Source organism: Candida orthopsilosis (assembly GCF_000315875.1).
Source record: "Candida orthopsilosis Co 90-125, chromosome 5 draft sequence".
NCBI lineage: Eukaryota > Fungi > Ascomycota > Pichiomycetes > Serinales > Debaryomycetaceae > Lodderomyces > Lodderomyces orthopsilosis.
The window spans coordinates 10696-36889 of NC_018298.1; the positions used below are offsets into that span (position 1 = coordinate 10696).

At 39.4% G+C, this 26194-nt stretch overlaps 8 protein-coding genes across 8 annotated transcripts; 3 read left to right on the plus strand and 5 right to left on the minus strand. All coding sequences in view use genetic code 12, as the record gives it.

Annotated features, from left to right (window-relative positions):
* Window positions 1–119: 119 nt before the first annotated feature.
* Window positions 120–14666, minus strand: CORT_0E00130 (Mdn1 midasin; the record flags this gene model as incomplete). The annotated part of the gene is made up of 1 exon (XM_003869688.1): window positions 120–14666. The coding sequence occupies one exon, from the start codon at window positions 14664–14666 to the stop codon at window positions 120–122; it is 14547 nt and encodes a 4848-aa protein (XP_003869737.1).
* Window positions 14667–15244: 578 nt separating this feature from the next.
* On the plus strand, window positions 15245–16435 carry CORT_0E00140 (hypothetical protein; the record flags this gene model as incomplete). The annotated part of the gene is made up of 1 exon (XM_003869689.1): window positions 15245–16435. One exon carries the CDS (start codon window positions 15245–15247, stop codon window positions 16433–16435), a length of 1191 nt encoding a protein of 396 aa, XP_003869738.1.
* Window positions 16436–16460: 25 nt separating this feature from the next.
* On the minus strand, window positions 16461–19355 carry CORT_0E00150 (Rat1 5'-->3' exoribonuclease; the record flags this gene model as incomplete). Its single annotated transcript, XM_003869690.1, has 1 exon — window positions 16461–19355. One exon carries the CDS (start codon window positions 19353–19355, stop codon window positions 16461–16463), a length of 2895 nt encoding a protein of 964 aa, XP_003869739.1.
* A 769-nt stretch (window positions 19356–20124) lies between these two features.
* CORT_0E00160 (Grx3 glutaredoxin) lies at window positions 20125–20868 on the plus strand (the record flags this gene model as incomplete). The annotated part of the gene is made up of 1 exon (XM_003869691.1): window positions 20125–20868. One exon carries the CDS (start codon window positions 20125–20127, stop codon window positions 20866–20868), a length of 744 nt encoding a protein of 247 aa, XP_003869740.1.
* Window positions 20869–20896: 28 nt separating this feature from the next.
* Window positions 20897–22495, minus strand: CORT_0E00170 (Rad24 protein; the record flags this gene model as incomplete). The annotated part of the gene is made up of 1 exon (XM_003869692.1): window positions 20897–22495. One exon carries the CDS (start codon window positions 22493–22495, stop codon window positions 20897–20899), a length of 1599 nt encoding a protein of 532 aa, XP_003869741.1.
* A 288-nt stretch (window positions 22496–22783) lies between these two features.
* On the minus strand, window positions 22784–23884 carry CORT_0E00180 (hypothetical protein; the record flags this gene model as incomplete). The annotated part of the gene is made up of 1 exon (XM_003869693.1): window positions 22784–23884. The coding sequence occupies one exon, from the start codon at window positions 23882–23884 to the stop codon at window positions 22784–22786; it is 1101 nt and encodes a 366-aa protein (XP_003869742.1).
* A 180-nt stretch (window positions 23885–24064) lies between these two features.
* Window positions 24065–24358, plus strand: CORT_0E00190 (hypothetical protein; the record flags this gene model as incomplete). Its single annotated transcript, XM_003869694.1, has 1 exon — window positions 24065–24358. The coding sequence occupies one exon, from the start codon at window positions 24065–24067 to the stop codon at window positions 24356–24358; it is 294 nt and encodes a 97-aa protein (XP_003869743.1).
* A 286-nt stretch (window positions 24359–24644) lies between these two features.
* On the minus strand, window positions 24645–26090 carry CORT_0E00200 (hypothetical protein; the record flags this gene model as incomplete). The annotated part of the gene is made up of 1 exon (XM_003869695.1): window positions 24645–26090. The coding sequence occupies one exon, from the start codon at window positions 26088–26090 to the stop codon at window positions 24645–24647; it is 1446 nt and encodes a 481-aa protein (XP_003869744.1).
* Between the last annotated feature and the right edge of the window lie 104 nt (window positions 26091–26194).

Sequence of the window (26194 nt, forward strand, 5' to 3'; positions counted from 1 at the left end):
TCAACCTCTTTGAGGTAATTTAAGATTTGGGTTTATAGGGGTATATGGGACATAAAAAAAAGTTTAGGGATTTTGCTAGATAGAAAATAATTTAATACAACACTTAGTCAATTATTATTTTATACTGTAGATATCTCGGTAAAGTATTGACGAAGGATGGTTGAAAGCATCTCTGGCAACTCATTAATATCCTTAACAATGACATAAAATTCAAATGGGAAACTGTCAAGATACTTATCCACTTTCAAAACCATTTCACCGGTATTTTCATTAGTCTCATATCTCACCTGTTGCATATCCATAATCGACTCCTTCAGATTGATTCCATCAATGACAACAAATACCATCATAATCTTTTCGTCTCTTGCTTTTCTAACCATGCGCATGATGTTCTCATGACTCTCACATACACCATCACTAATGATGATTTGCAACTGCCACAAATCAGCCTTATTTTCAAACTTCTCATCCTCAAATATCTTTAACGATTCATTACATAATGCTTTGATATCAGTTCTTGATTGTTGGAAGTCAAACCATTGGAAAATTTTGGCACCAGTTTCATTATTAGCATTGAACGGTTTGTCAAATGGATGGACGATCTTTACGTCTTCACCGAATCTAACGATCGATAAGCCACCGCTTTCCAATTGACTCAACGCCTTAGATACCAATGCAATACTATTTAGGGCCAATTTTGACGAGTTACTTTCCGTCATAGACTTTGAATCATCAACAGCAATCATAATTTGATACTCACGCTTAGAAGGCTTGGTTCTTCTCAACCAAATTTTATCCTTTTTGAAATCAGATGCAATGTAAGGAATAATACGCTTCATATTCAACCTCTTTCCTGTCTTATAGTCTCCGCGTAATTTGGTACTCAAGGTAGGTTCCAAGATCAATCTCAATTGTTCACATAGTCCCGAAGCCAACTCTTGTGTTGCAATTTCACTTTCTTTCCACAACTTACGAGCTTCTTCTATTGACAATGGTGGTTCATCATCTGTAACGGCGTACTTTCCAATCATTTCTTCAATCTCTTCCTCATCATCGTCATCGAATTCCGTAGTTGGTTTAGATGTGGATAGATCTTTTTCTTCGCTAACAGATGCAGAATCTTCAACTACTGTTTGTGCTGCAGCGCCATTGTCATCACCACCCTCTTGTATCTCTTCATTATCATCCATTTCAGGAGCATCAGCATCATTTTCATCTTCGACTTTATCACGAGCTCCTTCCTCTTCTTCTTCATCAATTGCCATATCTTCATTGATGGATTGAATTTGGTCTTTGTTAGCAGCTCCAAGTGCCTGCAAGTCATCAGCAGTTGTATCTGGATTGTGTTGAAACTCATTCAAGTTTTGATTAGCGGATTGCTCGTTAGCCTCATTATCATCTTGTTCGGCTTCGAGAATCTCTTGCCTACGGCGATGGAACTCTTTCAAAGATTCACCAATTTGTTTAAGGGACTCGTTGGCTTTATCACGTGCCTCATCCTCAATTGACTTTTCATTCTTCTCTTCTGCTGCCGAATTATCTTCACCGGTAAGGTTTTCGCCCTCTTCATTATTGTTGAGTTCATTTTCTGCACCATCTCCTGATTTACCTGCTTTTTGCTCTGTCGCTGCATCCATATCCACATCCTCTTCCTTGTCCATATCGGCCAATCCATCGGCACCATCTACCGCGTTTGCGTCGTCATTAGGTTCTTCACAACCTTCTTTTTTGTCTTCACTCCTGTCGTGATCCTGGTCTTCCATTTCCTCATCAATTCTATCCTCGGGTTCGGCACCAGCTTCTTCTTCATCATCAATTTCCTTTTCTTCGTTTTCCAAGCTTGGTTCTTCATCATCCTCAGGGAGCTGCTCATCTGGGTCCCCCTCGTCAATTTCTTCATTGGCGTTTTCTTCTACCTGCATCTCATCCTTGGTTTCTTTATCCTCATGCAACTCGTCTTCATGTTCGTCTTCAAATTCTTTCTCGCTGTCTTCCTGAGGTTCATCATCATCACCATCGATATTAATATCGTCAGGAAGCTCCAAGGCTTCTGATTCTGGAACGTTGTCTTCCATTTGATCTCCTTCTTGGTTGTCAACTTTATCCTCCTGTTCACCTACATCCTCTTCTCCTTCTTCTCCTTCTTCTCCTTCTTCATCATCTTCATTAGCTTCGCCATCTTCTTTCAGCTTTTGGTCTTGCTTGGCTTCTCCTTGTTCTTCATCCTCTCTTGCTTCCATCTCTTCATCATTGTTTGAATTTTCTGGCAATTTATCCGACTCCTTCTCCTTTTCTTCCTTGGCCTCCTCATCCCACATTTTCTCATCGACATTGTTTGGATCCAACTCATCTAAATCATCAACTTCTTCATCAAGATCTTCGCCATCTTCGTTATCACCTTCATCATCCTCTTTGTCCTGATCAGATAAATCTTCAAGTTCACCAGCCATATCGCCTTCCATCTCCACAGCATCATCTTTCTCGTCTTGCTCCTCATCGTTGTTCTGCTCATCGTTTGGTTTTTGTGCGTTTTCAGTAAAATCATCATCTTCCTCCACGTCATTATTATTATTTTGAGCACCTTCTCCATCGCCCAATCCAGTTCCATCATGCAAATTGTTATCGTCCTTTTGCTCTTGTGGTGGCTCTGGGGAGCAGAATCCCTTTGTTGCTAGCGAATAAAGTATCGATGACAAAATAAAAGTTGCTTTAGACAAATTTTTATAATTGACTCTAGCTTTATCGAATACAGTTGAACATAATTCAAAATAATTCTCAACCAATGGGAATGTAAATGCAGCTAACGAGGAAATTACTGAAGATTGATCAACTGTCAAGGTGGATATTTCAATACATGTCTTTAATTTTGCCACGATTTCTTTGATGTGCGTAAGTTTTATGTACTCAGACACTTTACTTTGAGCCTGAATTAACCAGCCTTTTTCGTCAATTTCTACCTCCGTTTTGCAACACTCCGCAATCTTTTGGACAGCTACAAGAATCATTGACGACAACTTTCTATATTCCACTTCACAATCTTCAATTGATGATGTACCAGACACATCGTTATCAATTTCAACGGGTTTAGCATTTCCATTCAACCAATTTAAGACAACATCGGCAACAAATTGTACATTTGAATTCTCTCTTTTCCATACATTCAATGCATTCCGCAAACGGCTCTCAAACTCTTTATACTCTTGCATCATTTTCTCATTCGACGTAGTATATACCAATGAATCAGATTCGAAGTCTGAAAACATCTCCGACTCTTTCTTCAAATCTTCAAAGGCGCGGGTTGCAATGGTGGAGGTAAATTTGCCAATAGCGTTACAGGTGCTGATAGCATAGTCCAACAACTTTGGTAACCACATTCTCCTAAATTTAACGTTTTCGACTTTGCTTTTGTAGCATTCAGTTGAAATTAGTTTCTCGTTATTCATCTTGGCTAGAGTCAACATATCACCTGCGTACAACTGAAATGTCTCATATTCACCATTGAACTTGGCAAGTGGTGAGCGCTTCACAATCAACCAATGTATCAAATTCTCAGCTGCTGATAAACCCTTTTCAAGATCTGCAGCAGGAACGTCTTCACATGGCGAGCCAACAGCAGCTCTCAATCGAGGCAACAAATCCAAGATTCTAAAGTAGGTGCTGTCATATCCTTCCAAAAACCCACCGAAGATGTTTGAGTTTGCAATGATCAAATTCACTGATTTCTGGGTTGCAAGTATATCCGCTCTCATACTAGTCTTTAAACCAGACTGCCTTATTTCACGAATAGTATCACTGAGCAACTTCTGCTTTTGCGTCTTCAATGCTGCAACCAACTTCTTGTTTCCTTCATTCAACACCTTCGGAGTTTCATTTCGAAGTGTATCAGCAGCACGGGCTGTTTCCACTGCAAAGTCTAACAATTGAGGCAATTCTTCATTTTTAACTCTATCCAAATAGACTCTGAAATTCCTCTTGATGGTTGATGTATCTTGCAACCTCAGTGGCCTTTGGTTCCAAGTGGGGATAGATAAAAGTACACCATAATCTTCTTTGAGGCTCAGCTGCTCAATCACTGGAAGAGCCAATGCTTCATTCTCTTTCACTGGCTGCGACAAACCTTGTTCTATTATCGGCTGAACTGGAGTACTCAAAACATCACGATACTTGCGTACAATCTTGTATAGACTGTTGTGGGACTTTCTGGCACTTTGTTTTAAAGCGTCAATATTGATATCTTTCCAACTTGCTAAAAGAATGACCTCATCGATCTCCTTCTGCAATTTATCTCTCTTTGCCGCCATATCCTCTTGTATGATCGGTTCAAATTGGATATAGAATTTTATAAAGTTGCCCAACGCATTAACAATCGGATGCGATTTGTCTAGTTGCAATCCATGATTCTTGAACGCTTTCAATAGATTTAACCTGAAAGTAAATTCTCCGTAGGAAACCCTGCTCATAAATACGTTCAAAGCTGACAAAATGTTCACCACTTGGTCCTCATCTTCTCGATTGTCCAAAATTGGAATCATAACCACTTCAAGTAGATGGAACCACCACAACCCAATCTTTTCACCGCACATTGCCTCCTCATGATCAAACAAACTCTTCCATGTAGATAATTCCAATTTTCTCCATGATACCATCAAGTCGGTCAATTGGGTGTATTGGGTTGCTAGTGAAGTTTGACTAGAAGAGTACTTTTGCCATTCGGCAATGTAGGTGTAAATCTGTTCCAATTTCAGCAAGAATCTACCCAAAGGTAAACCTATTGCGAATGCCATGAACTCGGAAGTGGAAAAGGCAATATTTCGCAAAGTAGCATGTTCTGGCCATTGCTCTAGCATCTTTTTGGTCAACAAATGCACACTGGAAATGATCTTGACAGCCTTTTGAACTTCATTTGGATTGCAATCTCTATAAAAGTGGAAGCTTTTGCTTGGTTGAGTCAAATCTTCGGTGGTGAAGTACGCCGCATTTATAACTACTGACAAGGCTGAAGAATTATTGAAATCTGTTTTTAAATTGGATGATACCAATTTATCAAATAACGCACAACCTATCTTTGACAAGGCATCTGCACTGAGTCTCGTTCCATGCACAAAGTTATCAATATAAGAAGTAGCAATATTATGATGAATCAACTCAAAGGCATCACTTTGTTTTACACCGGTAACCTTCAAGTCAACTACTTCTTCGAAATCAGGGAACAATCTCTGAAAATCTTCCTCAACATGGTCCTCCTCATCTTTGTACTTAAACATACTCTCCTTTTGAGCATTTTCTTGATCCTCCCTCATTTTACGAAGTGACCATCTGTAATACAAGGACTTGATGGCTCTTCCGACAATATCAATTCCGTGATTTTCCTTTTCTGAAAACCCAAGAATCATAAAGAAGGACATAATCTCATCAGCTTTCGGGTCGTCCACGGCTGACCTCTTTGTAAATGCTTGCGCATTGGCAAACTCAGACTCAACCCTTGCAGGAGTCAACATTTCAACAGTGTTAATCAACCAGTCCTTCGAAAAGTTCTCTTGTGTACTTTTCTCGTTATCAAACATGACCAATTCGAAACCAAACTGTAATGCATATATATATCCAAGTAAAATATCATTCAAATCGGAATACAAAAGATAATTTTGTTTCATTCGCTGTGCAAACTTGGAAAGATTGTTTTGAAACAAATCCAACTTGCCCTTGGCTGAGGAGGACTTCAGCTCAATGTCACTTAACAAATTGCAAATAGACTCAAAGTTCAAACTAGACTCCATCATGGCGTTCCATTCATCAATCAAACCATCAATGGAATCTTCACCACGGTAGACCTTTGGAGTTTCAGGTTCAGTTGTATCAGTGAGTTCCTTTAAAGTTGACTCTAAATAAGTTGATTCATCACCATTCATTACCTCTCTCGAACGTTTCCAGGATTCCTGAAGTCCATTGAGGTGAGACATGCGAGCAGAATAAACTTTCGAAATGACATACTCTTTGATAGCTGGGTCGTTTGGAACACTGGGCAAGTACAATTGTATGAGTCCACAGGCAAACAAAATCCAAGCTTTTCCTAGGTTAGTCAAACCGTTCAGCCTTATTAAAGTCGAAGCTGGAACTAAGAACTGCTTAAAGACTCTGGCCACCTTAGGGTCCAACTTAGCAAATTCTCCGTCTTCAACTGCTGATGTATCCCCTTTCAACCCATGAGCCATCCACGTGTGCTTCAACCAAGTATTTAATTTATCGGCAAAGGCAATTCTCTGATTCGACAAAATGTACTTAGAAGTTTCAATCATTGATCCGGTGAGTAGCTTCAAATCTCCTACTGTGTCACCAACGTGACTGGCCGCTGTTGTTTTCAAATTCGCGACCTTTTCCAAAGTGGAGGCAAGCAAACGGCTCGAAAACAATGACAGGATCCTAGAGTCAATTGGTTCGTTTTGATTCCATAAGTTTTCAAGTATAGTAGGGAAGGGACCCACAATATCACCAACCACAATAGATCTCAAGGACCTCTCAGAAAACATATACAAACTCTTCAATTCTTGATTAGCATTCATGCTCTCCGAAAAGTCACATACATAGGTGAATTCCACTTTGAAGTTGTTTTGTCTATCATTATCAAATGAGATCAAATTGGCCTTGAGGTCATTCATTGTGGAGTACACTTTTGATAAGACGAAATTCAAATCCTCTTCCTTATATTCATTGAGGACTATTGCCGTGTAGAGCTGCCTGAAGGCCACCACGAGGTCTTGTATGATAACCGAGGCACTAATGGACTGCTTTTTGGATACATAATCAAGATCATCCATAATTCCGTAAACGCTTTTCAAGTAATCCCATCCTTTTAGAGACAGTGGGTACTTGCCTCGGAAGTTTTCCCAAATTAGACCCATTGACAACCCTGACGTCAATTCCAAACCATTATCAAACAATGAGATTGTAGATTCTAAAGTGTTGCCGTCAACATGTAATAAACTGGAATTACCTTCGCACCATCTTCTAAGTAATTCTTGATAGACTCTAATCTTGGATTCATTTTGTTCTCTCGAAGTTTCAAGCAAGGCATTTGACGTAATGAGTAAATCAAAAATAGGGTTAAACACGCTGTGGGAAAATATATGCGAGTGATCGATCGAAAGGACCTTTAAGACAAAGGCAAATAACCCTTGAAGTAATTGGAATACTCCAAGTCTAGGTTTCGATTTCAAGTCTCTTCCAAGATAAACTGCCGCAGATTTTTCAACATAAGTTAACTCACCAATCTTCTTATTCAAGGAATCCAACTCAATACTCTTTAACAACGAACCAATCTTTTTAACCTCATTCACAACTTCAAACAACATGGTTGACTCACAAGATGTAACAAGAATATGGCCAGACACGAATGATGACACTAATGTCATGTTAATTAGTGGATGGACTGCTTGATGGGCACCAAAACCCACTTCACCGCCTAAAATGTCACTGGCATTTTTGCTTCCAAATTCGTACAAATCATGAGTGGCCTTCTCCAACCCAAACTGGTGAAAAAGGGCAAAGTTGTCAAGTACTAATTGTGAAACCTTCTTGCTGTTTGAATTAAACTCAGGTGACATGCAAACAAAATCCTTCCACCTTTGAAGCAAATTTAACGAGGCAAAGGGAACAATACTCCAGATCGAGCTCATATACGATGCACCATTCTCTAAAGAATCCTCTAAAAGGCTGAAATTGCCCATTTCTGTGCACCTTTCATAACCATAAATGGCAGTTGGCACGTAATCACTCGTCAATACATTAAGCTCTTCAGTGTCCCCTGAAATACCCAACAATTTGCGATCAAACAAAGTAGCTCGCTCGCCAAGGGCATCCATATAGGCTTCCACACCTCTGTTTCTCATGGCCCTAGAAAGTTCTCCATACTTAGGATCCACTGTCAAGAATAACCTAAAGTTAGGATGAGGTGTTATTACTCTTGGCTCCCCATTTGCAAGAGTGCATTCATTCACGATCAAGGTACCATTTGTTTCCAACAATGAGTTCAATCTATCCAAAACGGATGGAGGGCACAAGTTGGCATTATCAAGCACCAACCATCTACCTTCTTCCACAGCCTGTACAAGAAGACCATCAAACCATTCAAACTTTAATGAGCTAGGTTGTGAAAGTTTCAAAAGCAACGACTCTGACGTAGAAAGAACATCCTTTTGCAAAAACCCAGTAAGGGATAATAACTGTTGGTGAAATTGCTCATAGTTGTGTGCTGTCACAACACCAGAGGATATCTCGTCAATCGTCTTCAAGGCTTGGGATATATCTAAATTCTCTGACCTTACCTTTGAAACAACCATTTCACTCAAAATAGTATAAAGATGGTTCAAAAAGTTGTGAAGAGCTCTTGATAAGTCTGATTGTTCGTAGCCCCCAAGAATATCCATGGAGTCCACATCACTATTCATTGAAAATTCGTCCAATTTGGCTCCTAGTAAATTAGCCATGTAACGAATTAAACAAGTCTTTCCGGAGCTGGTGGGTCCTGTCAATATCATTGGTATGTTATATGTAATGCAGCGTAAAGCTGTTTCCATAACACCAAAATTGCATTGCAATGGCAAAAGATTATCGCCATTGTTGTACTGCATTAGTCTATTCCTTGTTGTTATTGCTGAGCCTGCTTGGACAAACGATGGAGCTTTGTTAAAATAGTTATCTCTCTTTGCAAATGATCCAAATGACCTAACAAATAGCTTTTCAGCGCGAGTGCGGTCCTCAGAATTTCTAAATCTTTGACAAATGATCATGTTCATAAAGTCTGAGATTTGCGTATTAACTTGCAAATTCTTTGCCGTGTATAAACTCAACCATCTTAAGGAGTCACGCAAATTAAACTCCCACGGACTACCAGAATGACCCCACAGTTTCCTAACAACTACTTCATCTTCAATAGTAGACATAAACTCAATCAATTTTGAAGACTGAGTAGAATCAACAAGTGGATACACATGCAGCAAAATAAACTCGAGATCCTCTGCTTTCAAAGTATCCACGTAAACCACACTAAATCTATTGACAAATGATTTGGGTAACCCCTTTCTACCACCACCTTGATATTGAGGATTTTGAGCAGCAAAAATTTTAAAATCAGGATGCTTTTTGAAAGTTTTGCCCAATTCTGGAATGTATGCTTCCCCTCTATGATCCAAGCAAGCATTCAACCCTTCAAGAACAGATTGAGATGCCAAGTTCATTTCATCAAGTAAGATCCATTCACCTCGTTGCATAGCTCGCAAAAATGGCGCATCTCTCCAGGCAAATTCACCTGCTTTACCGTTTTCTGCAGGTGCATCGGACCCAAACAAGTCGACCAAATCTGTTTGCTCTGATAAATTGATACGTATAAGTGTGTTTCCTGTTGCACTGGCCATTGCTGTAATCAAACTTGTTTTACCAACACCGGGGCTACCTTCCAACAAGATAGGTTTGTTAACCTGCATAGCTCTGGTCACCTTCATAGCATTTGTTGCTGTAGTTGGAGCATCTAAACTAAACGAATGAAAACCCTCATTAGTGACCACTCTGGGAATACTAAACAACCCCGCATTGAACGAGTCTTGAGTTACAGCAACCTCTATTTTTTGATTAGAAAACCGGAAAAGATCAACATTTGCAAATCGTGACAACATATCCACACATTTCAGTTTCATTTTTTCGAGGGTTTCCGAATTTTCCGCCAAGTAAGCAGTGTTGTTGGTTCCCAAAGCATCAATGAATACCATAGCGGCACCGTTCAATAACGCAGCAGACGCACCCAAATACGAGTGTGATGTATTGATGAAATCTACCCATGCCAAGATGTCTCTAATGGAGATGACTCCGCTCACTGTGCTTCCACCACCAAATTCCATTGCATACCATTCGGAAAACTTCACTATAGAATCTGCAAGTTCTTTCACTTGAAGTCTCGATTGCACAATCTTGAAAACATCTTGAAAGTCTTCCATTGACGGCACCCAGAGTTCAGTGAATCTGTTCCTTAAAGCAGGTGACAACTCCTTCTTTCCGTAATCACCACCAGGATTCATAGTAGCAAAAAACTTGAAATCGCTTGTCGCAGTTACGTGAGAATCATGCGACCCCTTTTCGGCAAGTAATAAGCTTCGCTCGGGTTCAAGAACTGAGTTCAATCTCTCCAATACCGAATCATCAGCTAAGGAAATTTCATCCAAAAGGAAATATTTGCCTGTCTTCATTGCAGTAACCAATGGCCCATCATTCCAGGCAAACAAAATCGAGTTCAAGTTGATTTGCTCTTCGATAATAGCCGAACCTTCAGCTTCAGAATTGGTTGTCTTTTCCTTATAAGCTTGTATCAATTCTCCAAGTGTCCAATTTTCCAACCCTTGGATGCCGTTTTCGGTCAAGTACTGCATGAGATTTCTTCGTAAGTCATGTTGTACACTGCTTTTATTTCTGATGGGCCTTTGACTTCCTAGTAAATCACCAGTTTCAGTGTTCTGGTGAGCGTTGACCACAATTAATTCCTTGGCATAATAATTGGCAATGATTTGACAAACAGTGGTTTTGCCACAACCAGTCTCTCCAACTAACAATAAAGGCTCATTATACTTGACAGAGGCAAGTACTAATATTGCTAAACGACGCATCGCTCTAGTCCAAACGACACTTGTCTCCTTACAAATCAAACTTTCAAGATCAAAATTATTATAGTAGGCGTCCATGTCTAATTGAACTTTCATAACTTTCTCAATGGCTTCTTTGACAACTTTTTTCTCATCCTCCTTACGAACTCGTTCTGCCAAAAGCATGTAACCATTGATAGCCAATTCTTCATACCCAACGGCTTCCCTTTGCGCCCAACGGAACAAGTCTCTTAATGTTGCAAAAGAATTCTTTTGCTCAAACAATCTCGTTGACTGACGTTGTACCGTCAACTGCTTGTAAACGTCAACAATTCTCTTAGCGTAGCTTGGTGCAATTTGACACCTCTGTTGCAAGATGATCTCCAACTCGTCTTGGGGAATGTCGTCGAAATGAAGTTCCAAGAACCTATTACGAAAAGCACGTGAAAGAACTTTTCTACCACCATACAAGCCAGGTGGATTTTGGGTGGCAAATAACATGAAATCTGGATGTGGCTTCACGATCTCTTGTGTTTCTGGAATGAATAGCTCACGGTTGTCATCCAACAATCTGTTCAATGCTTCCAACACATCGGTTGGTGCGAGATTCAACTCATCCAAAACAATCCAATAACCCTTCCGTAAAGCTTCAACCAAAATACCTTCTTGAAAGACCAATTGCCCCTTGGAGTTACTAACATAGGTACCCAAATACTCTTGAAGGTCAGTATGTTCGTGGTTATTTATTCGGACAAATTTGTGACCAGTTATATTTGCCAAATAATTGATCATTGAGGTTTTACCAGCAGATGTAGGACCTTGGATCAATACAGGAAATCTTCGACCCGCTGTTGCTCTGACTAAATTCATCAAGTTCTTCTCAACAAATGGAGTGATGATGTAATTAGGTTGAGGAATGACTTCATTGGGTCCGTGCTTCATCCAGTAGTGTTTGAATTGGACAAATTTTCCCGAATCGTGAGAAGGTGGAGGTGGAATTTGGCTCATTACGGACTTCATATTCTTCAACTTTCCAACAGTGTATTTTATGATCTCCGGTTTGAGTAGGTTTTCTGAATCGGCATCCAACAATGTTAGAAATGTCATGCAAAACCCTTCATATAAAGACCTCCTGAGTCCATAAATAGGCACAATATCGGTAACGTAGATTAATGTTCTTGTCAATGTACGGACGCTAAAGTGTGGTCTTTGGTTTGCACCATCAACAATTTTGTTCAGCTCTGACAACGACTTTGCTTTCAAGTATAGTTCTGCAATGTCGTTGATCACTATGTCATCACCAATTGAATATCTCCCAATGTACTTGTCGATTATTCTTAAAAGATCTTGGTAATCTTTATCAGGGGAGTGGACATAAATCTCGGTAAACTTGGACCTGATACTTACCGGAAGGTCTCTTTTTCCAACATCTGTAGATGGATTCATACATCCGAAAAGTCTGAAATCAGGGTGAACTTTAATTGGTTCTGTGTCACCTCTTTCTGATAACAAAATAGATCTTTGCTCCGAAGAATCATTTAATAAATCAGCAATGCTCTCTAATGTATCAGAACTTGCCAAATTGATTTCATCAAGCAAGAGCCAGTCACCATTCTTGATAGCTTTTACCAAGGAACCTTCAACAAAGTTAAACACAAAAGAATGATCACTGGTTGAAGCAGTCACCTCAAAATCCTTCAACATTTGCTTGAAGTTGTTCCATTTTTGCAAAAGGAAATCCGGATCAACTGCCTTGAATTTCCTCTTTTTCCTTGGAGCACCATCAGTATCATCATGAGGTTCTTTTCTGATGAGTACGTCCACAGCCAGCTTATAAGCCTCTGTCCACAATTTCAACACATTTTTCCACTGCCCACTATTGAAACAACGCAACAACACCTTGTTGAATCTCTCGTTTTTCTTTTCCGAAAATGTTGCCAAAAACAAGGACTCAAAATACTCCTGAACGCCCACAGCAATGAGTTTGGTATTCACAGGTTTATAACCACCTAACAAATCACCTGATTCTGTTTGTTGAGAAACATTGATCACGGTTAATTTTTTGCCTAAAAGTTTTGCAACATGTTGAACAATCGTAGTTTTTCCAGTACCAGTTTCTCCCACAAGTAATATTGGTTCAGCCATGCTTATCCCAACACCTATTTGCTCCATCAAGTGAAGAGCATGATTGGTTCTGGCGAAGGAAGATGAATCCGATTTCTTACCACCAGATTTCAAGGTAGCCCTTCCTATTTTCACAACATTTGTATCAGTTTGAAACACTGGTGTATGTTTTGAAATAAAATGGTTTATTCTCAGTTGTGGCACTTGAAAATTTTCCCCGATGAATTTAGCCAAAAGTTCCAACGCTTGGGGTTCAACAATCGCGCTTCCAAAACAAGACACAGCCTCGGCAAAGATGTTATCATAGACAGATGTTTCCAATGGTTGGTCACATTGTGTGATTCCCTCCAATGTAAGTAACTTATCAATTCTGGAACAAAATTTGATCAAATCTTTTGTTGATATAATTCTTGGTAAACTTCCCTTGTTTAATGTGATAAATGCCTTTTGGTTATAAAATCGTAAAACTTCAAAATAACAACTCATAATAAGGTCAATCAATTTTGAAAGAATGGGGAACTTGGTGCTCAAAACGATTTTCAACTCCTCAGCATTGGGTGTTTCCAAATTGATAACTTTCCAGAACCTTGCTCCAATAAGGTCAGGCAAGGTTCTATTTTTCTCATTCAACCTCACAGTTGAAAACAATTGAAAACCGTTCTTGGCTTTAATGACTTCACCACGTGACGGTATACTAAGCGTTCTCTTTTCCAACAATGATAACAATATGGAAAGAATTTCTGTTGGTGCCTTGTCTATATCCTCAACTAGTACCCATTTTCCCTCCTGAACCGCAGAGGTTAATACACCAGTGTTCCATTGGAAAGTTCCTGGCTTGTCACCCGAGGTGTAAGTACCAAGCAATAGCTTCGCATCTGTTTGCTCTCCCAAATGAATCTTAACAATGGAGTCATTACAATGCAAATCGTGAGCCAATTTGTTGATCAAAAAGGTCTTACCTGACCCTGAATCACCGACGAGCATCACTGGCTGATTCAACTGAATGTCAACGGCCAATGTTTTCAATGCATGGACAGAAGTTCTTGTAGGGACAAAATCGATCTGACTGGGTTCACGAAAAGCATCTCTGGCCAATCTCGGTACTAAAATTCCACAAACTGACACTAAAACTGTTGAAGATAAATCAGCCGGTGAGATGATAGCACATTCCTGTGTTGGGTCACTTGAAAATTCCTTTTCTGGCAAGTTTTTAAAGTTGGATATTCTTTTGGCTTCTGACAAGGCAAGAAAACGATAATTGAGCGACTCGTCATCATACTTTGAAATTAGCTCATCATCACTGACATATTTTTCCAACATTTCATTTCTTGACTGCTCTGATGCCAGTAGATAAATTGTAAGTATTTCAACACATAGGTATTTCGAAACTTGTGATTGCCCACTGGATTCAAGAATCCTGTAAATAACTTCTGCATTAATGTACTGCCTAAATCTTTCTGAACCAAAATGAATTGTACGATAGTATGCTAGAAGTATCCCCTCTACTTCAAGTGTGTTCGCAATATCTATTTTTGTCCAAGGGTTCAAATTCTGCAAAAAGTGCTCAAACAAGTTCAAAAACTCTGGTGCAATGTCAAGCAAGGTTGAAAGTGCTGTAAAGACAACAGATCTTTGAACACTATTGTTACTGAAGCTTTTGGAATATTCGCTTTCGAAGATGGAAGCATTTTGAATCAATCTGGCCACAAGCTCTAAGAATATTGGCTTGTAACAGTAGTATGCAATTGTCGGATTCCTTAATGCGTATAGTGACAAATGGTTTAAATTTTCATTGACGGATGGACCACTTTGGAAGAAGAATGGCTCTTCCGGAAGATGCTTTTCTGGATACAGTAATCGGTAAGTCTGATAGGCATCCTGTATGGAGGCCAAACTTAGGTAAATGTTATCATTCGTCATTTTGAGATGCAAATACAAAGGAATGATCGCTAGCAGTGCTGGATCTTGATATTTTGCTTTATACAATGGTGTTTTGAATGCGATGGTTTGCCCAAGATGAAGCTAGCCTACTGTATATATGGGTATCTGTTGTTTGTTTACTCTGCTTGAAAAAGTATAAAGATTTTGATTTTCGTTTCTGAGATGAGGATGAGCTGAAGCGGTAGCGCAAAGTAAAGACATATGGCGATTTACATCACAGTGTTTAACCAGCAATAGCATTTACAACTCCGGTAGGATCTTGCTGTCCTTGGCCACGAAATGGTGGGTCTGACTCAAGTTTTGAGACTAGAATTTCATTTTGGAGTTTTTACCGAGAGACCACACTCAAAGTAAGGAACAAAAACTGGTTTTGTTTGAACTTTGAAGCACCGAAGAGCAGATTTAAGGTACATCAAGATATCCCCAGCTTATATACACGACCGGTTGCTCCCCTGGACTATGCACGGGAGTTTGATTTATTTGGTTGCAAGTTTAGCGCTACCGAACAGATTTGTAGAGTATCAAGATAACCACAGTTTTCCGCAATCTAAAATTTTATGTTCAATTCCAGGTGTTTCTTTAACCACACTACGTATACAATGTCACAGAAGATATACTTCGAGCCCAACCATCTTGAAATTGAATTGATCCAAGATGACACTTCATATGAATACAAGGGAAAGCAAGTGGATAGACTGGAAGCAGCCACAATCGTCAAAACTATCCCCAAGAGCTTAATTGAAAAAGGCGTTTACATAATCGACTCAATTAACTCTGGGATTGGTCGATCTGATAAAAAAAACCTTTACACGCATATAATCAAACCTTTATTTGAATCATTAAATATAAAGTATCAACATTTCAAGACGGAGAGTGCCAGTTCAATCAGCGAATTTGCTTCCAACTTTCAAGACCGTGACGCCACAATTATTTTCCTCAGTGGAGATACGTCTATTACGGAATTCATAAATGCGCTCAACCCATCAGACTCGGGCTCAATTTCAATTTTCCCTATTCCCGTTGGAACCGGTAACAGTTTTGCTTTATCCTTGGGATTGACCGACCCCTTAACATCGATTGTACTGTTATTGCAAGCTGAAAGCGTCGCACCGTTATACCTATATACCGCTGATGTCCCCACGGGTACTCGTTATTTGATACAAGATGAACTAAAAGAAGAAGTTGACTCACCTACACATTTTATCGTTGTCTTTTCATGGGCATTTCATGCAAGTTTGGTCGCCGATAGTGATACCCCGGAGTTACGCAAACATGGGATTCAAAGATTCAAAATAGCTGCTCAGAACAACTTGAGTAGGGAGCAGAAATATGAAGCGGACTTTTTAATCAATGACGAGGTAATCGCTGGTCCGTTTGCCTACTGGGTGTTAACTCCGTCGAGAAGATTCGAACCAACATTTGATATTTCACCTAAAGGAAATATCTTTGACGACAATCTATACTTGATTGCATTTCGTACAAAACCCAATGATGATAGTTATATAATGGATATTATGAAACAAGTGTATGATGGAGGGAGCCATACAGAGAACCCAGATGTAATTTATCGCCAAATTACGCCCAAAGACAAAGTACAATTGAAGTTAAAGAATTCAAAGCAGTTGCTTAAGAGAAGATTTTGTGTCGATGGAAGTATCATTGCCCTTCCTTCTGCTGAAGAGAGTACTGTTACAATACAAGTGAAGGACAATACGTTAGGTGAGTGGAAGTTGTATATATTACATTAAACTTAGATATTATAGTAAAACAGTATTATCTATATCCATTTCTACCAGCGGAACCTGGAGGTGGAAAATAACCACTGCGTGCCGCATTGCTTCCACCCGTTGATGAATATTTATGAGCTTGAGAGAACTGATTGTAGGCTGCACTTTGATTTGGGTATGCATGACCTTGCCTATTGCCATAGTTGGCATACATTTGTGGCTGGCCATAAACATTTTGCCTGTAAACTGAGTGCCCCGGTGGGTTTTGTATTGGAGCTCCGTAAGGGTTGGCATTGCCCCCATTGGGCGGTCTTTCATTCCTATTCCCGTCTTTCAAATGTTGCAAGCTAGAACGATAACCCCCTCTTCTCATGGAATACATTTTGAACACCTCTTTGCCCTGAGGTCCTTGGTTAACATAATCATTAGGTTGGAAGTTGTTATTGAATCCACGGCCCGAGCCTCTGGTATCATTGGACTGAAGCTGGTAAATAACTTCATTTCGATCTGCTGTGGTAAGGGCTGGAACCGCGGGAATATGCCCATTCAAGATCATAGACTTTCCCCATGCCTTTTCTGGAAAGTGATATTCTACTTGCAAATAGTCTTTGTTGTCAATATTTGGCATATTACCCTCCCTGAGTGGAAACTTAAGTATACCATTTGGTTCGAATGAGAGAAACTTTATAGCCAATCCCGATAAACTGCTTTTTGCAAAAGAAAACTTTACAGACTCCAACTCGTCCTTATAGAAAGCTTCAGCGAACCTTTTGTAATTTTTATTCTCGTTAGATATGAATAGTTCAGCTTGCTTGTTTGTGTTTCTTTCTTTCTCGTATTCAGTCAACTGGTCATACTTTCCTTGAACTGCGTCTAGCAATCTCTTCTCATTAATGAATGGCAACAATGGAATCCCCTGCCAGCTCATTTTCTTTCCATTCATATCAATCTCAAACTCTTCAGGATAAAATTCAATGATTTCACTATCGGGATCTTTCATCAATGCGTGAAACACTTCTGGTAAAGCATGACTTGATGCCGCAGGAAGAACAGACATTAATTGCTCATATGGTTTGAATGGCTCACCTAAGTTAAACTTTATACCACCAGGGAACAACTCCCTCAAGTTGGTCATATCTGACGCAAAGGGGGCATAATGGTATGGATAAAACCATGTCCAAGATGGACATCCCTGGTAATAATACAATGCTACCCAAGATATTCCCTCAATGTAGCTCTTGACCACATCACGTCTCACTTGTTCCACTTCCTCATCGGTTTTGCAATGAAATTTAGCTTGGTAATAACGTTTTTGGTACCCTGGTTCGTGCAATCGAATATCATCAACTGGTTCATCGTCTTCCACCGGCCGTTTTCTCGTTTTTACTTGCTGAGGTTCCTCCAGGTCGGTGTTGGCATTTGAAGCAGAATTCGAAGGAGCACTAGATTCACTATCTAGTGGGGTATCCTCTTGAAGCTGCTTCTTTGAATCAATCAACTTCTTAAGTGCAACTGCGGCATCATTGTTTGCCATACCAGCAAGTGCTATCGTATCTCTATTTTGAACAAGATCTTTATTCGATAATTGTGCATGACCCTCGACTATACTGCCACTTGTGTCCATCAATGGCAAGTTTGTATCAGGTGCAACAGGGGCCTTATCCTTTCCTTTAGTGACTTGAGACATATATACGTTTTTCAATGCCTTATCTTGTTCTTCTGCTACCCTCCGCCTCTTTCGGTTCTCTTCTCTTCTTTTTTCCGCTGCAAACCTGTTTCTGAAAATTTCGTCTTCTTTGATTGCCAAGTCACCCAAAAGAGTCTCAACACTTTGCAAGTTCAATTTTCCGTCACATGTCAAGTAATCACGCAACCGAGGAAGGCATTTCTTCCAACAATTCACTAGGGTATCAATACCATTATCCCTCACATCCAAGCTTGGTAAATGAGGCAAGAAATCATTACCAGCAAAGAAACAAATGAACACCCAGTCATCAATAGCCCTTTCCAAATCAAAAGAAAATGAGATTTGTGGATTGAATAGTTCAATCGATAAGTATTCCCTCAAAACATTGACGTGTAGCCACAAGAACGGCTTCCTTTTGTCCCTCTCTTCAATCAAAGAAAGCTGGTCTTTAGACATCCCAACATGATCTGAAACCGTCATGTGTCTTTCTTGATTTGCGAAAACATCTTCTCTCAACACTCTGAAATGTGGCTCATGGGTAGCCAAACCAAGGAAAATCAAATCAGCATCTAAACCATATATACAATGCTTGGTGTTTGGGTTGTATTGTGGATCTGATCGCTGAGAACGTATAAAACTCATCAACTTATGCTCACCCTCCCCAGGAACAGTCGCATCACTAATGATTACCTGCAAATTGGCCCACCCTGGATCTGTACTTAGTTTGTACGCAACCCAGTATCTCAATGCTTCGGCTAGTCGATCCATAAATGGCGTACCTGGTGTAATTGCATTCGAGTCCCATTGTTTCTTCCCTTTTACTGCATCGTTGATCATCTCTCCACGTGCTTCTTTCTCCCGTATTTCTTTATCAATAGCCATTTGTTTGAATTTTGCATCCTGTGCGGATCTAAATCTTCTTGCTCTTTGTTGATTCATCTTGGCTCTTGGTGCAACTCCATCCACTGCAATCATGAGAACTTTTCTTGGACGTGCCATCATTAGTACTCTATCAGTATAGGTAAAAATATCCAAAAACATTTCATCTTCAGTCTCGGGTGGTCTCTTGTGCTCTGGATGCGAACAGGGATGAACAATACCGTTCATATCCAAATACAAATTATCAATTTCACCATTAGGATTTGGATCCTCATATTTTGCTCCACCAATTTCATGCTGGTCCTCCTCTATAACCGGGGATATGATCTTGGGGTACTTTTTCGATAGCCATCTAAATAATGCTGGAACTCCCATGGTTAATATCAAGGATGCCCTTTGTGCTGGTATGAACTCGTGATGTTAATTTTGTTGGCATATTTTTCTCTCTCAGTGAAGCACGCTACCACGTTTTGTGATGAGTTTGGTACCGATCTTTCTGGGTTGAATAAGAGTAGAGATGTTGCGAATCCTTTACACCTGTCATTTCTACAGCGAGGGTGAAAACAGTGGAAGTGGTTCGTTTCAGAATTTGATGTTTACTTAACGAGTTGGAGATAAATTATCAAACTAGCGAGTTTAGGGATTTAAAATGAACAGTAATGTCAATTTTTAAGGGTTTGGCATACCGTAGATTTTGCAAAGTCTTCCAAAGGTAACCGCACGCAGCATCGGACAGTAATAATACAAGCCCAAGCATTGTTTAATTCATGCGATGTTGCTGGTATTTGTAGACACACTTGGATTACAAGGATTATAGTGGAAGTCCTGCATAAAAAAGATCTTACTAAATCCAATGAACGCCACATCAATCTGTGGCATTGGAACCACTAAGAGAGCAAAACCCAAAACACATTAGATCTACAGCAGCATCCTATCACATTTGAATAAGACCAGCCGAGCAGGTTTTGTATTGTAAATCATTAATCGTTCTACCAAATGGTGTTCAGCTCAGAATCTCATAGACCAACAGAAATTTGTAATCATGAATTCTCTCTTCATTGCGACATTTCAATTTTTTCTTCCCATTCCTCAGAACTCAAATCAAATCCTTACCAAAACCCAGAACCAAATAGCTAACAAAACGATGGGTGTTATAGAAGTTGAGAGTGAGCAACAGTTCACAGAGTTAACCAAATCCAATGATTCTAAATTAATTGCATTATACTTCCATACACCTTGGGCTGGTCCATGTAAAACCATGAACCAAGTTTACAGGACATTGGCCGATTCCAAAGCTCAAGATCCATCAATACTATTCCTTTCTATCAATGCTGACGACTTGTCAGAGATTAGTGAGTTGTTTGATGTTAGTGCAGTGCCGTACTTTATCCTAATACGTAAACAAACTATATTGAAAGAGTTGTCAGGTGCAGACCCAAAGGAATTCATTGCTGCATTGAACCAATTCTCAGGTTCGAGTGATTCACAATCGGCAAACGTCTCTAGTGCACAAGGTGCTAGTTCAAACTCCAATGGAACACAATCAGTGGCAACTGAACCTGTAGAGGAGACAGAAGAGGCATTAAATGAAAGATTGACTAAATTGACTACTGCCGCACCAATTATGTTATTTATGAAGGGGTCGCCATCAAGCCCTCAATGTGGATTTTCAAGACAACTCGTAGCAATCTTGAGGGAACATCAAGTGAGATTTGGATTCTTTGATATTTTGAAGGATGATTCTGTTAGACAAGGATTGAAAAAGTTCAGCGATTGGCCAACTTTCCCACAATTGTACATCAATGGAGAATTTCAAGGTGGATTAGATATCATTAAAGAGAACCTAGAGGAAGACGACCAGTTTTTTGAGAATGCTTTAAACGCTTAGATAATGTATAGTTAATGTATCTTGCTATTTACAATTTTCCTTGAGAAATTAATAAATCTATCTCTGTGTCTGATCCAAAGCCATCATCAGAATCTTCAAATGGGCTTTCCTCTATCTGATCACTAAGAGCGTCACTTTTGTCATCGCCCTCTTGCCGGTTAACCGAGAGGTCAATGTCATTTTGAAATTGGTCATATTCGTGACTTGTCTGATAATCGTCCACAACAACATCGTCATCGGCGTAAATTTTGTGTAGCTTGCCCCCGAGTCGATTGTATCGATATCGTGTCTTACGTTTTCTATTGTATATAAGTGGCAAGTAGTACCCATCAATTAGGTTCAAATTTTCAATTGAGCTTTCTGGTGATACATATCGTCGATATTCGTTTAGCCGAGTGTTTGTTTTTCTCATAGCTTTCAATACTTTAAAATGACGCGGAAATTTCATTTTGAGTTTTGAAGTGGAGGATTTGGGACCAGCTTTGCTTAGATAAAGTCTTGTCGATCGTACTCCAACCTCCCCAAAAGGAGATAACTCATTTAAACTCAAATCGTTGGTTATACTCTCTGCAATCGACAAATCAAAGCTCGAATCTTGATATATATGATAGTTCTCCAACAAACCCAAATTTAACAAGCTCAAATTCTTTTCGGGCAACATTTCCATGACCTGGGTAACTGTTTTATTATTTGTTGTTTGGACATCACCTTCAAACTTCTTACTTGAATATATCACTTTTCCTATAGCATGGAATATACCAATGGCATTTTCTCGGTTGTAATCAACTCCAGATTTGTAAAATTTAACCCACATTTCCAAATTCAAGATAATGGATCTTATGTCACCAACTTTGAATAGCTCCAGAAGAAATGAATCAAATTTGGCATCATTCAGTATCTTGGTTAAACCCTCACTTTTCAAGATCGAATTTACCGTTTTTTTTAGAAACCTAGTCGCTAGCGGATTAAACCGAATAGTTTCTACTTCTGGATAACTCAATAACTCGCGACCCAATAACGTATCACTAGTCATGTTATTCTCAAGCCCATAAAAAAATTGTGTTCTATCAGATTCATATTCAAATTCACTAATACAAATCACCAATGGAGGTAATGCGACTGCGGCAAATATCCAATGCTTAATAGTGTCTCTAAATTCCCTCAATGTGTCCTCATGGTAGACATTGGGTAGCTCCTCGATTAACACCACCGCCTGTGTCTTATACTTACAGCTTTGTAGAAACTGGGTAATGTTTTCCGATTCGTCGTACTCAATCAACCTGTCATCAAAGACGTCAGCATTGTTTATCTCTCTAGCAAGTAATTTAATTGTAGTCGATTTGCTGGATCCGCACGGCCCAACGAGAACCAACACTTTAGTTTTCAGTTCACGCGTCTTCATTCTGTATAATGCATTCTTTACTTGTGTCAATTTGGTTGGATTGATACAAATTTCCGAAGTAGTTCGGGGCGCGTATTTGGTAAGCCATGGTGTGTGTTGCAGATGCGGTTTCTGAGGACTAGGTGGAACCAGAAACACATCTTGATTTTCATCATCTGTTGATGTATCAACGTCTTCAAATGAAATTTCATGTGCCTTACATTTGAATTTCTTCTTGGGTGGCATAAAGGTAGAAGGTGGTGCGAATCTAGTGACTTGTACACTATTTTCAGGATGAATGTAACACTTATGCCATCAAAAAAAGTCGCTCCTGACACAACAAATTAAATTCGTACATTGTATTGTAGTAAATTCGCACTAAGTACAAAATACATTTCGCAACTACAAGCTAAATAATACTGCTGATAGCCTTAAAGAAATCTCTCACATAGAATTCGTAATAGTCGCACTCCACCTACTTTGCTGCTAATAATAGGGGATACAACTTGCGATATCTTTTCTGCCTGTGCTTTATTACACAAAGACTGCTGAATTCTTCTTTACAGAATTGTACTTTTTCCACAACTGATCAACATTGATATTGACAGCATCTGGGATACAATGACAACTATCGGTTTTCTTGGCAATATCAAACCAAGAATCAAGTGCAAAGTTGACAGATTCAGCTAGATTGAAACCGTAATTGAAGCCAGCATGATATCCATATGGGTACGTTAAAATGAACTCACCCTCTCTATGAATGGTATGATTCACAGTGATACCTTTTTTCTCTAAGTACTGAGGCAGGGCATGGAAGGTCTTATGTCGAAGAAATTGAGAACAATGTTTGTACTCTTCAGTAAACAAGTCCTTCATAACATTGAAAAACTTTTCATGTTGTGCCTGTGGTATCAGATACCATTGTTTAGGAGCTCCGAAATGGATATAGTTGATCAGGTATAAATCTTGGTCCTCAAGATGCCATGCAAACGTGGCTTTCCACACACCAGCGTACAAGTATGCATTATTAACGCCAGGGATCCGCTCCTCCATCAAATCCAAAACATTTGGCAAGTTCGCCACATTCCACACATTGATATCATCTGTAAACAATGATCCTTCTGAATCAGCTCCATATATAGGCTCAGAATAAGTTAAAGATTTCCAATACGAACGCTCCAACTCCTCGCAACGATCATCACTAAACTCGGCGGTATTCATTTTGCTGCTAGTATTTTCATCCTTTTCATCATGCAGTCTTTTACGTCTTCTTGGAGGTTCCTGTTTCTTTGAAAGTTCTTTCCACTGCTCTAGGGTATACTTTCTTGCTCTCTCGATATTTTGTATCTGGAAAACGCCATGATTATTACTGTTTATCTGTTGGACGATTGGGTTTTTGATAACCACTTTGGACATATTTTCCTCAGAGTAACAATTTGAGATTGATTCTTTCCACTCTTGTGGGGGAATAACACGAACAATTCCCGCATCAAAGCCGTATTTATTTATAGATTTGTTAAATCTGTAAAAGTCCTTGAACTGTTCCATCGTGGGCTTGAATACAGGGATACCATTATCGTAATGGTCTGGTTTTAAGTCCAATAGTTCTGATTCCTTATGTGATCTTGTCTGCATTTGTATCGTGGGGGATTGTTTAATTGGCGTAGTCAAGTATAGCGTGATTGTAGAATGACACGGAATTAGATTTCCTTGTTTGTGTTTTTGTTCTGGAAAAAGAAGAAATTAGACCGAAGTTAAGAAAGGGATTTTTTCATCATATCTATTCCGAAAATTCAACTACAACAAGTCATAGTCATGGCCACTCCCAAGAGAGACCCATTAAGCCACGAGAGGGTATCCAAGTCAAGAGCATTTAGTGCGTCTATTCTTACATTTGTCACTGTTGCAATTTTCTTAGAACTAGGCTATCACCTATTATGGAGTGCTAAAGTGATGATAAATCAACCATACGGAAACTTTCTTAATAACTTGGTATACGGTCCAGGATCGTTTTTGGCAAATGTTGGTTTGAGTACAAAGTTGATGAGGTATCTTAATAAAGTGTTGGTAGAAGATAAGATAGAGGCTGATTATAAAAAGTACATATAGGTGAGGGAGGGGGGGGGCTGAGTTAGTATATTTGTTAGAGAAGGGGATTACGCGTCGTTTGGCCAACCTCTGTCGCATCTGGTGGCGCATGAGCAGAGAATCAATTTTTTGAAAACAAACCTGGTTTCAGTTTGGGGAAGCTCGAGATAAACTACTTAGGAGGTTTCGGGAAGTCGTTTAAGACGTGGCACGTTCATGAATACACCTTACTAGAAAAGCCATATTTGAGGTGATGTTTACACTAGACACTTCATTTATATATATATATATATAATCCCAAATATACCTATATAAAGCTCTTCAATTTACTCAAATCAACAACTTGCAGGGTAGTATAATGACTGAAAAATTCCTTATTCTCCTCATTGTTCCATTTATTAATCAACACCATTTGATGTATGTTTTTCAGCCTAGATTCAGAATCCTTTTCAATAAACTCATCATCATCTTCATCAGGTAACATCAGCAAATCTTCTTCTTCATCATCATCATCATCTATATCTTCGCCATCTTTTTCTTCATTATTCCATTCCAAGTCGGAATCGTAGTCGTAATCTAGCCCCGTAATTGCCTTATCTAGTGGATTGCCAATGATGACAGTTTGCTGATCTTGATGTTTCTGTGAACACCACGTTCCAGTGTATGGAGGTTTTGAGTTTTCGTAAAAATTGATGTATTTAATAGGTGGGAGTTTGCCAATCATTTCGAGCACTTGCTGCTCACTTGTGGTTGGTAAATTAAGGGCATTCAAAATTGCCTCAGGCGTGATATGCTGTTGTGGTTCGACGCAAGGTTTCTCTAAATTCAGGAAAGGGTTAATAGTGATACTTCGAGGGGTTTTGCTTGTCATTATTGAATCAAGTTCCAGCTTAGAATCATCAGTGCAATAATCGTACATTTTCAAAGTTACATTACGTTGCACAAAGAATGGCAAAAACTCAGTTTCATAGTCACTCTTTTCAATGTCCTTCATTTCTACCTTGACATCATTCTCCTTGACTTGTTTCGTTTGCGGACGAACTTGGAAGAAATTGGATATTTTCATTTGACTTCTCTCCTTGGCCTCCTCTGCCTTTTTCTTTTCCTCTTCAATCCTTTGCTTTTCCAATTCCTTAGCTTTCTTTTCTTCCTCTAGTTTTAACTTCTTTTCTAGCTTCTCCCTCTCCCTCTCTTCTCTTTTACGTTCTTTCTCAGCTAACTCTGCCTGTTTCTTACGCTCCCTTTCTGCCTGTTCAGCTTGTTTCTTGCGTTCCTTCTCAGCTTGCTCCTCACGTTTCTTTCGTTCCTTTTCAGCCTGTTCAGCTTGTTTCTTCCTCTCGCGTTCCAATTTCTCCAGTTCCTTCTTCTTTTCCTTTTCCAATTTCTCCTCTAATTTTCTCCTTTCTTTTTCTAGCCTCTCTTGTTCAGTTTTCTTTCGTTTGGCTTCCTTCTCTTCCTCTAGCTTCTTCCTCTTAGCTTCCTTCTCTTCTTCAATTCTTTTCGCTTTGACTTTCTTTTCCTCTTCCATTCTGAGCCTCTTTGCTTCCTTTTCCTTTTCCAACTTTTGCTTCTTAGCTAGCTTCTCCAACTGTTGTGCCTCTTGATCCACGTTCTTTTTATCACCAGTGCTTTCCAGTTCTATTCTACCAGATTCATCATCCAATTTGCGTTTGCGGCTAGCTTCGTCTATCCTTAAGCTCTTGCGAAGCAATTGCTCTGATGCGTCGATGTGTGGTGTCTGTACCGACGTCATAATAAAGTCTTCTTGAGTCAATATGACGTGTCTGTTTATGTTTGGTCGCAAGTAGTTCCAAAAAATTTGATTTCATTTTTTATTCAGTACATTGACGCGTCAGA